The sequence below is a fragment of the Diabrotica virgifera genome, chromosome 9 (assembly GCF_917563875.1).
Source record: "Diabrotica virgifera virgifera chromosome 9, PGI_DIABVI_V3a".
NCBI classification, from domain to species: Eukaryota; Metazoa; Arthropoda; class Insecta; order Coleoptera; family Chrysomelidae; genus Diabrotica; species Diabrotica virgifera.
The window spans coordinates 217,314,631-217,329,189 of NC_065451.1; the positions used below are offsets into that span (position 1 = coordinate 217,314,631).

Consider the following 14,559-nt stretch of genomic DNA (forward strand, 5'->3'; position numbering starts at 1 on the left):
ACTAGATCAATTATTTAGAGATGTTCCTTACAAAGATAACGTGACAATTTGATGAGTCTCCATAGATGTTTTGATCCATTTATGCAAAATCGTTTCAGTTTGATATGAAATCACACTGGGACATACACCTTCATCACATACATAGTTACAGTTTTCGGATTATTTGAAGGATTCTCTGTTGCAACATATAACCGAAGAAGGCGATTAGCCAACGTAAGCCATCGTGAATGAGCTAATTTCCCATGGTTTTTTAAAGAAAGATCAGAAGGATATACACCACTGGAGATTGCTTTGCACATTTCAAGTAAATATTTTTGATCTGTGCTTAGATCATCCTTAATCTCTAGAGTAGGGAGGTTGTTTTGTATGGGAACGAAATTAACCACATGAAACTGGTTACAGATTTTAAGATCTTTGCCTAAAAGCCCTCCAAATTCATTAAGGTCTTTAGGTTTTCCATCCAATGTGCAAAACAAATTATGCAAAGGCAATTATTCATGGGTATAGAACAAACAAATTGGCCACTTCAGCGGCTTATTTAGGTTTTTTTCTATAAAAGCAATTACACCATTGTTAGTGTCGGTGTTAGTGGCAGTTCCATCAAATCCGACAGCTGTTATATTGGAAATGTTCAAAAGATTGTCCTCTTGAAAATGCTCCATTATCTTTTATAGCTTCACCTGTTCCGGAAGCAGAAGTTATATACCCTAGCAAGGTTGATCCAGGTTCCTCTACTATTGAAGTGTGCTCTTCTGCTATAGTCAGAATGTTAAATTGTATTAAGGAATGAAATAAATATTTCCTATTAAATATTTTTTTAAATGTGGAATTCGAGTTCAAACTTTGCCAGTTTTAGTAAAAATAAACAATGGATTGTTGTAAGTTAAAACTAAAATTATCTTGAAAGAGTAGTTTTAGAGTGTGTATTTATCATTTAAAATAGGAATTAAGATATTACCAAACCAAAATCATCAAAATTTGCAAAATTTAACTAAAAATTCTAACTTTCAACCCTTTTGCGGCACCTCTAAAAATATTTTGTTTGAAAAAATATTTTATTTGTGGCTTCACAATGGCTATAGGCAACTTTCTATCACTATTACACATTGAAATTATAAAATCAATTTTTTCGTTCCACCCTACTGTACATATATTATTAATATGTACAATCATAAGATTCGATTCCAGCAATAAAATTGCTGGTAAATAACTTTTTCTTGTATTTTGATAATTAGCCCAGAGTGTACATACAAAATAGATTTAACGGTGTTGTACGATGTTGCTAGTTATTGCATAATAATAATATAAACTCATTACGCAATTGAAAACAATAATTACGATTATTATCTTTGAGTTCAGTACTTTAATTTATCAACAATTGAATTACGAATTAGGCGCCTGAATTCTGGCTAATAAATATCATCATTTTTATTTCCTGGTAAAGGGATAAACGTAATAATTTTGTAAAACAAAGTTATCCTTATTAGTCCATGTGGTGAGACCGCTCCCGTCTGAAAAAATTTCTGATTCGGTTTCTTTGTGGATTCCTATTCAAAAATATCCCCTTTAAACAAATCTGAAGGGTGCCGGGCGGAATTTTTGGACAGAAATTGTTTAAACAATTTTTTTAAACAAATACAAAAGATCACCTTTTTTGCTCTGTATATATAGGGTGAGGCAGATAACTGGGCTATTAGAAATATTTAGAGAACTAAAGGCAATAGAATAATGAAAATTGGAATGAAGGGTGATCTATTTAATGAAAATATTTTCATCAATTTGCCACTTCCGGTTATACCGGAAGTTGCTTAAAACTTCGTTTTTTTAAATGGGACACCCTGTATATTTTTACATTTTTAGATTCTACTCGATGTCTTCTTTCTTAAAATATGCGGTTTTGTAATGTTATACAGGGTAGTTTAAAAGCTAATTACGTTTTTTTATTAATTTCGTAGCAACTTTCACACCCTGTAGAATTGTAGTAGTTGGATATCAAAAACTCTATTTATGTTAAAATAATTTTTAATATAGTCTACTATTATTAAAAATTATTAGTATAGCTAAATGGTAAATTTTAGTACACAGGGTTGATGGAAACTCGGAATGAGGATTTTCTGAATTTTCTTAAATGGAACACCCTGTATTTTAGTATTGTAATGAAAAGACATTTTATGGTAATTTTTATTTCTTAAGCATTCCCTATACCTAAATGCTTTAATTTGTGCTTAATTGTTAATCGCGCCAAGAATGTTAACTACGTAGGTATTTTGATAGCTCAACCATTATTGGCAATTTTAAAGATCAGTCAAGATTAATATGTATTTATTTCCGAAAAATGATTTGTGATTGAATATTTTCACGGCCAATCTAATAAAATTTCACGTATTTTTTGTTGAAATTAATGTTTGGCTTGAATCACCAATAACTCACAAATTAAAGCAGTTAGGTATAGGGAATGCTTAAGAAATAAAAAAGTAGCATAAAATATCATTTCATTACGATAATAAAATATAGGGTGTTCCATTTAAGAAAACTCAGAAAATACTCTTTTCGAGTTTCGACCAACCCTGTATAGTACAATTCAACATTTAGCTATACTAACAATTTTTAACAATAGTAGACTATATTAAAAATCATTTGTACATAAATAGAGTTTTTGATGTCAAACTACTACAATTTTACAGGGTGTGAATGTTGCTAGGAAATTAAGAAAAAAAAACGTAATTATCTTTTAAACTACCCTGTATAACATTACAAAACCTAATATTTTAAGAAAGAAGACATCCAGGAGAATCCAAAAATGTAAAAATATACAGGATGTTCCATTTAAAAAAACGAAGTTATAAGCCACTTCCGGTATAACCGGAAGTAGAAAATCGATGAAAATATTTTCAATAAAGAGATCACTCTTCAAAACCCCTTCATTCCAATTTTCATGATTTTGGTTCCTTTAGTTCTCGAGATATTTCTAATAGGACTTTTATCTGCCTCACCCTGTATATATTTATATATTTAAAAAATATATATACAGAGCAAGTAAATATATATTTTTAAGTTTTTTGGGACATTCTAAACAAGAAAGGTATCTTGTAATTTTTTTCAAAAATTGATAGTTTTCGAGTTATAGGCGATTTAAAATCTGAAAAATGCGAAAATACGCATTTTTGAGGCTTAAAAACTCATATTTAAATTAGTATTTTTGAGGTTGTCAGATACTTAATTTGAAGGTACATTCAGCTTCAAGATTCTGAAGAGTGATCGCGTCTAACTTTAATTTATACCGTTGCTTTTTAATTGTTAAATATGCATGTTTATCCGATTTTTTGACGGTGCGGCACGCTCTATGCTCTATTTAAAAAATCTCCTATTTTCCACAGAAAAATATTTTTTCTAGATTCCTTGGGAAATAGGTTTCTTGACATTTTTCTCAAAAGTTAATAGTTTTAAAGTTATAAGCGGTTTAAAATCCGAAAAATGACAAAAAAACGCATTTTTTTATTTTAAATCGCTTATAACTTTAAAACTGTCAACTTTCGAGAAAAATGTCAAGAAACTTATTTTATTTAGAATGTCCCAAAGAATCTATAAAAAATATTTTTCGGAGGCAAATAGGAGATTTTTGAAATAGAGCGCGCCGCACCGGCAAAAAAATCGGATGGACATGCATATTTAACAATTAAAAAACAACGATTTAAATTAAGGTTAGACGCGATTACTCTTCAGAATCTTGAAGCTGAATGTTTAAACTTCAATTTAAGTATCTGGCAATCTCAAAAATACTAATTTAAATATGAGTTTTTAGGCCTCGAAAATGCGTATTTTGGCATTTTTCAGATTTTAAATCGCCTATAACTCGAAAACTATCAATTTTTGAGAAAATTTACAAGATACCTTTCTTGTTTAGAATGACCTACGAAACCTAAAAATATATGTTCCAGAGCAAAAAAACGTGATTGTTTTGCATTTGTTTAAAGCATTGTTTAAACAATTTCTGCCCAAAAATTCCGCCCGGCACCCTTCAGATTTGTTTAAAGGGGACATGTTTGAATAGGAATCCACAAAGAAACCGAATCAGAAATTTTTCCAGACGGGAGCGGTCTCACCACATGGACTATATTGCTCTTCTCGGGCTCTTCTTTTTCTTCTTCAGATGCCGTCTTCTTTCGTTTATAGCTCTTAAAGCTGATTACACTGTTCTACAAAAAAAAACTTTTTCTTTTTTTCTGACTATCTGGCACTTGATTATCAATGATTTTGGTCTCCTAAATTCAGATTTACTTTCAAAATTTCTCTATCAGGCACCGTTTTTGAGTAATTTGAATTTTTGTTTGATCCATTATTTTACAAAATACGCCAGTGGAATGAAAGACTTTTTAAGACAGGACCAACTATACGCGGGTTAACTGATGCCAGCTATTATATATTACGAAAATATATTTAAAAAAAAATAAAAATAAATATTTGTGCCCCCTACACCTTTCCTCCTTAGATACCCCACATGAGAATAATACACATTTTACGTATGTTTTTAACTGCTGTATATTTAACATGAAAACTAAAAAGTTTTTACAAAATATATTTTTTTAATACTAATAGAATATATACAAAGATCGAAAAACATAATTTCACAACATTTTATTTTTTTTCTTTTGTATTTATCGTCGCAGTCTCTTTTAAGATTCCAGCAGTAGTCTGCAAGCATTGACGGTTGCCATTTTCCCTCATACCTTTTTTCCATTGCCGCTATCTCTTGATGAAAGCGTTCTCCATGCTCATCTGATACTTTGCTGCAATCAACTGGAAAGTAGTCTAAATGGGAATGCATGAAATGAACTTTCAAAGACATATTACATCCCATATCTTTATATGCATTTAACATTTCCTTAACTACATCTTTATAGTCTTCAGAACGATGTCTTCCCAAAAACTGCTTACATACTTTCTTGAACGCAATCCAGGAACGCTTTTCTTTTCTAGACAAAAGTGTGTCGAAACTATCGTCTTTCATCAGATACCTTATTTGTGGTCCCACAAACACACCCTCTTTAATTTTTGCATCAGACAGGCGGGGGAACTTGGTAATGAGGTAAGCAAATCCTTGGCCATTTCTATCCATTGCTTTCACAAATTGTTTCATTAAACCCAGTTTAATGTGGAGCGGTGGTAAAATTACATCATTAGGGGCAACAAGAGATTCATTCGTCACATTTTTCTCTCCAACTATTAATTTTCTGGTTGGCCATACTGTTCTTACAAAATGTTCTTTTCGAGCACGACTATCCCACTCACATAAGAAACAACAGTACTTCGTATATCCTCCTTGCATGCCAAGTATCATTGCGATTATTTTAAAGTCTCCGCAAATTTTCCATTTGTGATCTTGATATTTAATTTTTGTTAATACATGTTGAAGCACACCATATGATTCTTTCGTCAAACTTGCATAACTAACGGGAACCGAAGATATTAAGTTACCGTTATGAAGTAAAACAGCTTTTAAGCTTGTTTTAGATGCATCTATGAATAGGCGCCAATCAGAAGCTTTATATGGTCTATCCAGGGCTGTCATTAGGCCTCTGATGTCCTTACAAAAGGTCATGATGTCATCTTTCTCAAAAAACTTGACAAAATCAAGCTCTCTGTCTCTATAAACTGTTACACGTGTGTTTGGCTGTAAAAGCTTCCATTCTTGCAAACGTGAACTCAGAAGCTCTGCCTTACTCTTACTTAGACCTAAATCTCTGACTAAGTCATTCAATTCACCCTGAGACAAAAGATGCGGTACTACGTGTTTAGAAGGCTCATATGTTGGGTCTGATGCAGACAAGGGCTCTTCATTCTTTGAGTTATTTCCCTCCGCAGAAGTGTCCAAAGGTGTTTCTGCTTCTGTTTCTGGCATATTCTCAATTACACCACGGATTTTATCTTCATCACGGGGAACTGGTGGTACAGGAATTTCTGCATTATGAGGTACTGGTCGTATAGCAGAAGGTACGTTTATGGGGTATCCTATGTGTTGTTTAGACTCCCTGCTAGTAAAACCCCGTACATTTGTTAGACAAAAGTAGCAATCTGTAACATGATCCTTGGGCTCGCGCCATACCATTGGAACACCAAAGCCCATCGAAACAGGTTTTCCATTCCACCACTGTATCAACTTCACATAACAGTTCGCACAACAAAAATGTGGCGCCCATTTTTTATCCTGATCACCAATGGCACAACCAAAATATAGTTTGTAGGCTTTATGTACAACTGGAGACATTTGTTTTCTGTGTCTTTCAAAAATGTATTCACCACAAATATAGCAGAAACTGTCTGGGTTATTGCGGCACTTATAACGTGACGACATTTTCTCGGACACTTAACACACTTCACAACTTTCTATAAGAACGAATTAGATGAAACTAACCCCACCCATATTGTTACATTAGGTTTTATAAACTGCCATGCGCTCATGCGCACTGGGTTAGAGGTACCGCCTCCGCCTTGTCGAAAGTTCGTGCTATTATTATTAGATCCCTCTCTTTTGTATGTCCTATTGTGTTGTGAGGATTATAATAATCTCGAAAATATAGTTTTAGGTATATTTTTGCCCTTGGTTACTAATTTGGTAGAAATTACCAGGTAGATATTATCCTACATAATTGTATTTTAATTAGGGTCATTTTTACCTGAATTTTACCATAAAATACTAAATATCTCAAAATCTGTGCCTGATAGAGCAATTTAAATTACAGATTCTGATTTAGAACGAAAAGGCCATTTAGGATCAATCATCAGTACCCCAGAAAAAAATATTTTGTAGAACAGTGTTACACGTGCAATTAAACCACTGCCTGAGATTGCACAGCCGTGATATTTTCTGCAGAAGCTGGGATTTTGTTCTTCCCATCACGTGGCCAATGTATTACAGTTTTCGTATATTTATTTCATTATTCATTTCTGTTTCTTTTGAAACCCTTTGGACTTCTTTATTCGTGACTCTGTCTATGAGGGACATTCTCAGTATTCTAGACTAAGAGCCGCTATAGGTGAAAATTCTTAATCATTTTAGGCACGACGGGACCCTATAACTTAAATAGTATAACCTAAAAGAAAACGTTTGAGCACTGTGCCGTCACTTTTCAGTGGCACATGCGTCTACAGTGGCGCATCAAACTTTCCACTTATGGACGGGATACATAAATTAAAAAATACCCTCCCTCATTACCAGAATTTAATTTTTTTCATTTTTTTAAGTTTTATGTGATTAAGACATAAGCTTCATCGTAATTTTAACCCACCACCCCTTCTCCCTGCCCCCACCATCAAAAAATTTATTTTTCGATTTTATTTTTTTTTGGTGGGATGCAATCAATTTTAAAATTTCAAAAAATTTACACGCATAGTTAAGGCTTTTATAAAACACGTCTATTTTTTATAGACCTTTAGGTTGAATGTACATAACCTCAAAAAAATTAAAACATTTTTTTTTGAAAAAAAGTATATAACTTTTTTTTGGGGGTAGCTGCAGATCTAATTTTTTCTTAGCCTTGTGTATTTTATCAGACACTATATTTCTAATTTTTTTCAGATTTTTCTGTAACGTTAGTCATCTTCAAAAATCCAAAAAACTGTTTTTAAGGGGGTTTTGGGGGGTTTGAACGTGTTTTTCTGATTTTTAAATATTCTAAAGAACTCAGTTACTTCAAGTTACATATAACCTATGAAAACAAAATTGATTTGATATATTATGAAGTCTATAAAATAGGGAAAATCCCCCAAAACCCCTCAAAAAACAGTTTTTCGTATTTTTGAAGGTGGGGAGACTTACGGAAAAATCTGAAAAAAGTCAAAAATATAGTGTTCGATAAAACACACAAGATTAAGAAAAAATTAGACCTGCAACTATTCCTCAAAAAAAGTTATACGCTTTTTTGAAAAAAAAAAATTTCTTTTAATTTTTTGAGGTTATGTACACTCTATCTATGGGTCTATAAAAAATAGGCATGTTTTATAAAAGCCTCAACTATGCGTGTGAATTTTTTTAAATTTTAAAATTGATTGCATCCCACAAAAAAAAAATAAAAACGAAAAATTAAGTTTTTGATGGCGGGGGCAGGGGGAAGGGGGTGGTGGGTTAAAATCACGATGAATCCTATGTGTTAATCACATAGAACTTAAAAAAATAAAAAAAATTTAATTCTGTTAGTAAGTTCTGTTAACTTTTAATTTATTTATCCCGTCCATAAGTGGAAAGTTTGATGCGCCACTGTCGACGCATGTGCCACTGAAAAGTGACGGCACAGTGTTCAAACGTTTTCTTTTAGGTTCTACTATTTAAGTTATAGGGTCCCATCGTGCCTAAAATGATTAAGAAATTTCACCTGTAGCGGCTCTTAGTCTATTCTTCTGTAAAGCCACATCTCGAAACTTCTACTTTTCTCATCATCGATTTAGTCAGAGTACTTGCTTCTATTTCGTACAGAAGGATACCAATATGATGTAACATCTCAGCATGTGAATTTTTATGTTGACACTCAAAGTTCTGACGTATCAAAGTATCTACGTAAATTACCATAACTTAAAAAAATTATGAACTTCGATTTTTGACATATAGTCTAGGCGCCAAATAGAGGTCACCGTGTCCTTTTCAATTCTGATGGACAAACTCAACGGTTTCTTATGGATTTTTGGCTGCTGATTACGAATTTCGAGGCTGGATTTCGATCCGAGGGGTCAAAAAATTGTTATAAACAATTTAATTGTTTATAAATTGTTTATAAGGCTCCGGCTCATAAACTAACAGAGATAAAAAAGAATATTTCTAATAAAATTTGTTCGTTAATAAAAAACGAAGAAAAAAACGTTTACTAAACTTAAATCCAACAATTATAACTCAAGATATTGTAAAATTAGTGCACAATGCAAATTAAAAATTGAAAAATAAGTATTTTTCGAAGCTTTATCGATCGTAACTCGGCTTCTACGCTTGCAAATGAGCCTTAAAGTGTCTCATTTTAAAGAATCGTTAATAGCTTCCAAACAAAGTTTGTTAAATTTCTTTATCTTCATTTGTTTTGAAGTTATATCCGTTTGAAGTTATAATTTTCTTAAAAAAATTGTACATTAATTTGTTTATAAGGGTTTCAAGTAAATTTGAGCTGTAAACATTTATACTTTATTTAACAATATTGATAGAAGAACTCAACAGGAATAATTTGAGCTTAAGAAAATGATCGTAAGTTTATTTTTGGTCAAGATATCGATATTTTAATGGCGCGCTATGAGGCGCAACATCGGCTCACAGTCAAGTATTTTTAGACGCTTTATCGATATTAACTCGGCTTCTACGCATGCAAATGAGCCAATATGTGATATCCACATAAAAATGGATCGAGTTATTTTGCAGCATCGTCATTGCATATAAAACGAGCATTTATGTTGTGGCGGCATACACACAATTGACGTGCCTTGATGGTGCTACAAAAGAACTAGATCCACTTTATATGGATACTATCCACTATCCACTGGATATCTATATAATATAGAATTTATCTATATCATATTAGATAATTAGACTCTGAAGCCCCAGAAAGTTTTAGTTTTACTGCCTACAAGAACAGACTTAGTACTACCATGTAATTGTAAAGATTGCTCTAAGAACTTATGCAGATGTAAAGAAAGCTGAGATTCCCTGTATATCTCGATTCAGATGCATGAAACAAAAAGTTTGTAAAAATAGTATTAATAAATAATATCAACTTACTTTTTAGTTCTATTTCTGAAATATTAGTTTTTAATGGTTTTTTTTCTCATTTAGTACAAAAAATAGAAGACAAAGTAAATACAGTCGAACCCGCTTATTGGAATAGCCTTCGTGCCAAGGAAAAGTATTCCTATAACCAGGATATTCTAATAACCGATCATTAGTGGCTAGTAAAACCGTTTCGGGACCTCAAATTTCTATTCCTTAAACCGGGATATTCCTATAACCGGTATTCTAATAAGCGGGTTTGACTGTAGCATGAAAGGTGATACGGGGTACAGTATGATGATTTAATTATAAGAATTATATTATAAAATTTTATTAGCATCTTCAAAATGAAAAATAAAGATATGTAACGTATATATACATAGAAATTATAATTTGCATCGAGAAGTTAGCGCGTGAACCTTTACGCGGTGAGCCGAACTTGCGCCTCAGAGAGCACTATTAAAATATCGATATCTTGGCCAAAAATAAACTTACAACCATTTTCGTAAGCTCAAAATGTTTCTTTTGAGTTCTTCTATCATTATTGTTAATTAAAGTATAACTGTTTATAGCTTAAATTTGCTTGAAACCCTTATAAACAAATTAATGTACAGTTTTTTTAAGAAAATTATTACTTCAAATGGGTATAAATTTAAAACAAATGAAGATCAAGTAATTTAACAAACTCTGTTTGGAAGACTATTAATGAAGCTTTAAAATGAGACCTTCGAAGGCTCATTTGCATGCGTAGAAGGCGAGTAACGATCGATAAAGCTTCGAAAAATATTTATTTTACAATTTGCATTGTGCACTAATTTTACAATATCTTGAGTTGTAATTGTTGGATTTAAGTGTAGTAAACGTTTTTTCCTTCGTTTTTTATTAACGAACAAATTTTATTTGAAACATTCTTTTTATCTCTTTTAGTTTATGAGCCAGAGACATAAACAATTTAGGAACAATTAAATTGTTTATAACAATTTTTTGACCACTCGGATCGAAATTCACCCTCGAAATTCGTAATCAGCAGCCAAAAATTCATAAGAAACCGTTGAGTTTGTCCATCAGAATTGAAAAGGACACGGTGACCTCTATTTGGCGCCTAGACTAAATCTCTTTTTTTTATATAAATCTCTTTTCTATAATGATGTTGTTATCAGTTTGTGTAATCATATACGTTTTATTAATCAACATATAAATTATCCATGTATTCCATTTTTCAATTTGAACTAAAGATATAAATCAAAACGTACATTGTATGAATTATCAAATTAATCAAAAATTACCGAACTCTCAGAATTTGATTTCGAAAGTACTTCAAGTAGAATTACAATTTTAGATGCACAATATGATACTGCTGATGTATAAGGTGATCCATTATACTGCTATCTTAAAAGAAATTTAAAATTTCGAATATGGAACTATATACAGGGTGTTAGTAAATGAATATCACTTCACCAGGAATATTAGCTGATCCAACTGCTTTTGTTTATTTTGTAAAGTACTGGAACCACTTCTTCATTTGCTTTTTTGGTGATCATTACTGTTACTGTTTCTGACTCAATTGGTTTTCCATCAAATTCTTCATTTAATGAAACAGTCAAAGTACTTTTTCCACCCCTTTTTGACATCCTTTTCGTGAATTAGTATTTTATTATTTTCATCTCGGATTTTATATATCTTTGTTTCTCCTTTTCAATATTTCTGAAGATATATGTCCTACGTGTTTTCTTGCCACTGTTTATATAATTTTCTTCTCTTCACTTTTATTTTTTTTTCTTGAATTTCGTCTGACCACCACCAGATCTCAAGTGTATTTCAGTACCAGTATAATTTTAGCGTGATTATATCAGATAAAATATTGTCATTAAGGAACCACCCTATATATTATTATCGCAGTTTTGTTTGTTAATCTCAAGGACAAAATGAATTTTGTCAAGTAGTACCTACTTAACATATTGAAGGGTACCAATTTGTAAACGCTTATCTGCGATTATCGCGTTGTAAAATACATTTTGATTAAATCATTTAATAAAGTCTTATTTTTTTCAGGATTTTGCATCAAAACCAGGGAGATCGATGAAAAAACCAAAATCTTCATCAACATCTGCCAAACTAACTCCATTCCGCCACCAAAAGACATCTCAGCGACAGAACTTCAAGAGATTTTAGAATCCGATGAACCGGGGGATTACAGGGTGCCTATGAGCATCGGCGAAATAAGGACAGAGAATGACAAAAAGGGAGAAAGCGCCAAAGTTTGCGATGTTGCCATCAATCCCTCCTTTTACAAAAAAGTCGTGGAAATAGCGACATTTAAAAACTTCTTCCTTGCCATTGTATTCCACGGTATTCAAGACAAATACAATATACAGTGCGTAGAAGAGAAAATTATTTTGAAAAACAAAAAATGTTTTGGGACTCTTCAAATGCATAGGATACAAGATCGGGAAATTCAGCAGAAAATGGCTGAGGCAAATAAAGACGAATCTCATATATTTCCTAAGGTTGCAGATCCAAACTTGCCCAAGAAAAACCTGATAGAAACCATATCTTCCACTGAAAATGTAGTCAGGGAGCCGGTTTATAGAATGTACAAGAAAAAAGATGGCCAGAATTGTTTGTATGGAGAGTTTAAATTACCCGATGTAGTAAGTAAACTAGAAGTAACTCATTCTTACCTCTCCTTTCTTTTCAGTTTTTATGTAGCAAAAACTCTAGCGAGTTGCTGCCTGTCTTTTATAGTCCAGATTGTTTGGACATACAGTAGGAAAAATGAAAGAATACCCATGCGTCATCGATGATATGCATACGAATCAAATCAAAAATTTCTAGTCAAAACAGCGTCTAAACTAAGTTAATACTGTAAAAAAACGGATGTGACTACTACCCCACCGTACGATTTTTCGCTACGTAAATGTGTCAAAAAATTTTTGAGATGTTATTCTTTTTCTGACAATACCTATATATTTATTGGTAATAAATGTTACTTTTACTACCGTAATTAATTATTTGATATAGATTAATAATACAAAAATAGTGAGTAAGCAAATATAGTTTTATGAATTTCTACATGTTAAAGCTGCCGGACGTAAATAGTAACAGGAATTTAAAAATTTCGTTTATGTCGGCTGCATTAAGTGACTTAAATGAATTCAGATCATTTTGGTATCGAGATCATTTTCCAGACATTATCTGCAAATAAATGTACATTCGTAAGAATATACTAATCTGTAATTTTATACACTATGATTGAAAAGTCAGAGTAATATGCACACGTTTGGCAAACTCATAGGCAGAAGTTAACCATATTGACAGATGATTACTTACAAATTTTATTGACTTATTTTAATAGGGTTTTTCAGCGATTGTCATTTGTTTCGAGCTTCTGTCATATGTTGTATAATATTAATATACACGGAGTATACGACATATGACAGAAGCTCGAAACAAATGACTGTGAATGAAAAGCCCTATTAAATAAGTACTTACCAAACCAAAAATACAATATAATATCAAAATAGCTTTTAAAAGAACTGAGTTTATTCAAGTAAATACGACTGATTATTAAAATTTATAAACTCTACCGAACCTAACCAGTTTCACTGTCAAAGTGACAGAAATTGAATCTGTGAGATTATAGTTGACCAGCACGATTACTCGAATAGTAGTTTATACAATCATTATCTCTACTGATGTTGAATGTTTTTCTAAGAATGACATTAGAAGTACAGAAATAGTCAAGTGTGAGTTTAAATTTTCTACTAAATTAATATAACTACGTTGAACAATTGTATCGCCGTCTCACTCTGTCAATTATAAATATGTAACTGCGTATGTCTTGGATAACGTTTTTGCTTAGTAGACAACACTTAATAATCTATCTCTCTCGTTTGTTATTTATAGAAAAAGGCAGCAAATCCAAAATATGTGCTTGATATGATCGTTCATGGGTATTCTTTCATTTTTCCGACTGTAGACGATATAATGCTGATTGCTCGATAGTTTTCGTAGTTTTTCTTCTATTTCCTTTCTTATATGTATATTGATATTTGGATGCTTCAGAAGTCAAACGGTTTAAGTCAAGTTCTCCCTAAAAATGACTTATTAGATGTAACACCAAATAATACACCACCGCCAAATAGCTTGTCCTTGTTTGTATTTATGAATATAATACTTATATTATGATCAACAAAGAAGATTTATTTATTTTTAATGCCTCCTCATTTTTCTGCAACTATTTTCACAAACATCTTATTATCTTATTTCAAACATTTATTGACCTTTTACTTCTTTATTTTTGTCCAGTATAGTTCCTAGCCCTCATACTTTTTAGTGTTCAGGTATTTTATATGAAGTTCTTTCTTCTCTTTTATGTCTTCAGTGTATAATTTCGTATTTTGGTGGGTGTATCTTTGGTCCTCTTCTCAAAGAGCTTCTAGTGCCGATGTCTCATGCAGGTTTTTATGTGTTGGTACGTTTGTTTTGTTGTAGTGATTCATTCATACCTAAAGTATTGTAGCTTTCGGTCCAATCTTCGTTTATATAAGTGTTGTATGGAGTCTTCTTCTAGTAAGTTTATTTTGAATTTCTTTTCTTTTACTGAGCACATTTTGGGAGGTGTAGCCGGAGCCGAAATTCATCAGAATTTCCCAAACTCGGTTTCTATTGGGTCCATATATGAGGGAATTCCATCCAAGCAATTATCAGTTTGTGTTTCGTGCAGCATTCTGCGCCTCGTTTTAGTCTCACATCCTTTATTTTTATCGAGCTTTTGCAGGGGCGTCATTTGAAATTTTGGTTTTGGGGGGCAACCATTA

The 14,559-nt window shown here is 32.1% G+C and overlaps 1 protein-coding gene across 2 annotated transcripts in view; it reads left to right on the top strand.

The window, feature by feature from the left end:
- Positions 1 to 14,559, top strand: part of LOC126891633 (PIH1 domain-containing protein 1) — a 93,883-nt gene that overhangs the window by 73,774 nt on the left and 5,550 nt on the right. For both annotated transcript variants that reach the window (XM_050660856.1, XM_050660857.1), the window contains one exon: positions 11,792 to 12,390. In XM_050660856.1, the coding sequence (XP_050516813.1) occupies positions 11,792 to 12,390 (599 nt within the window). The remainder of the gene's footprint in view (positions 1 to 11,791; positions 12,391 to 14,559) is intronic.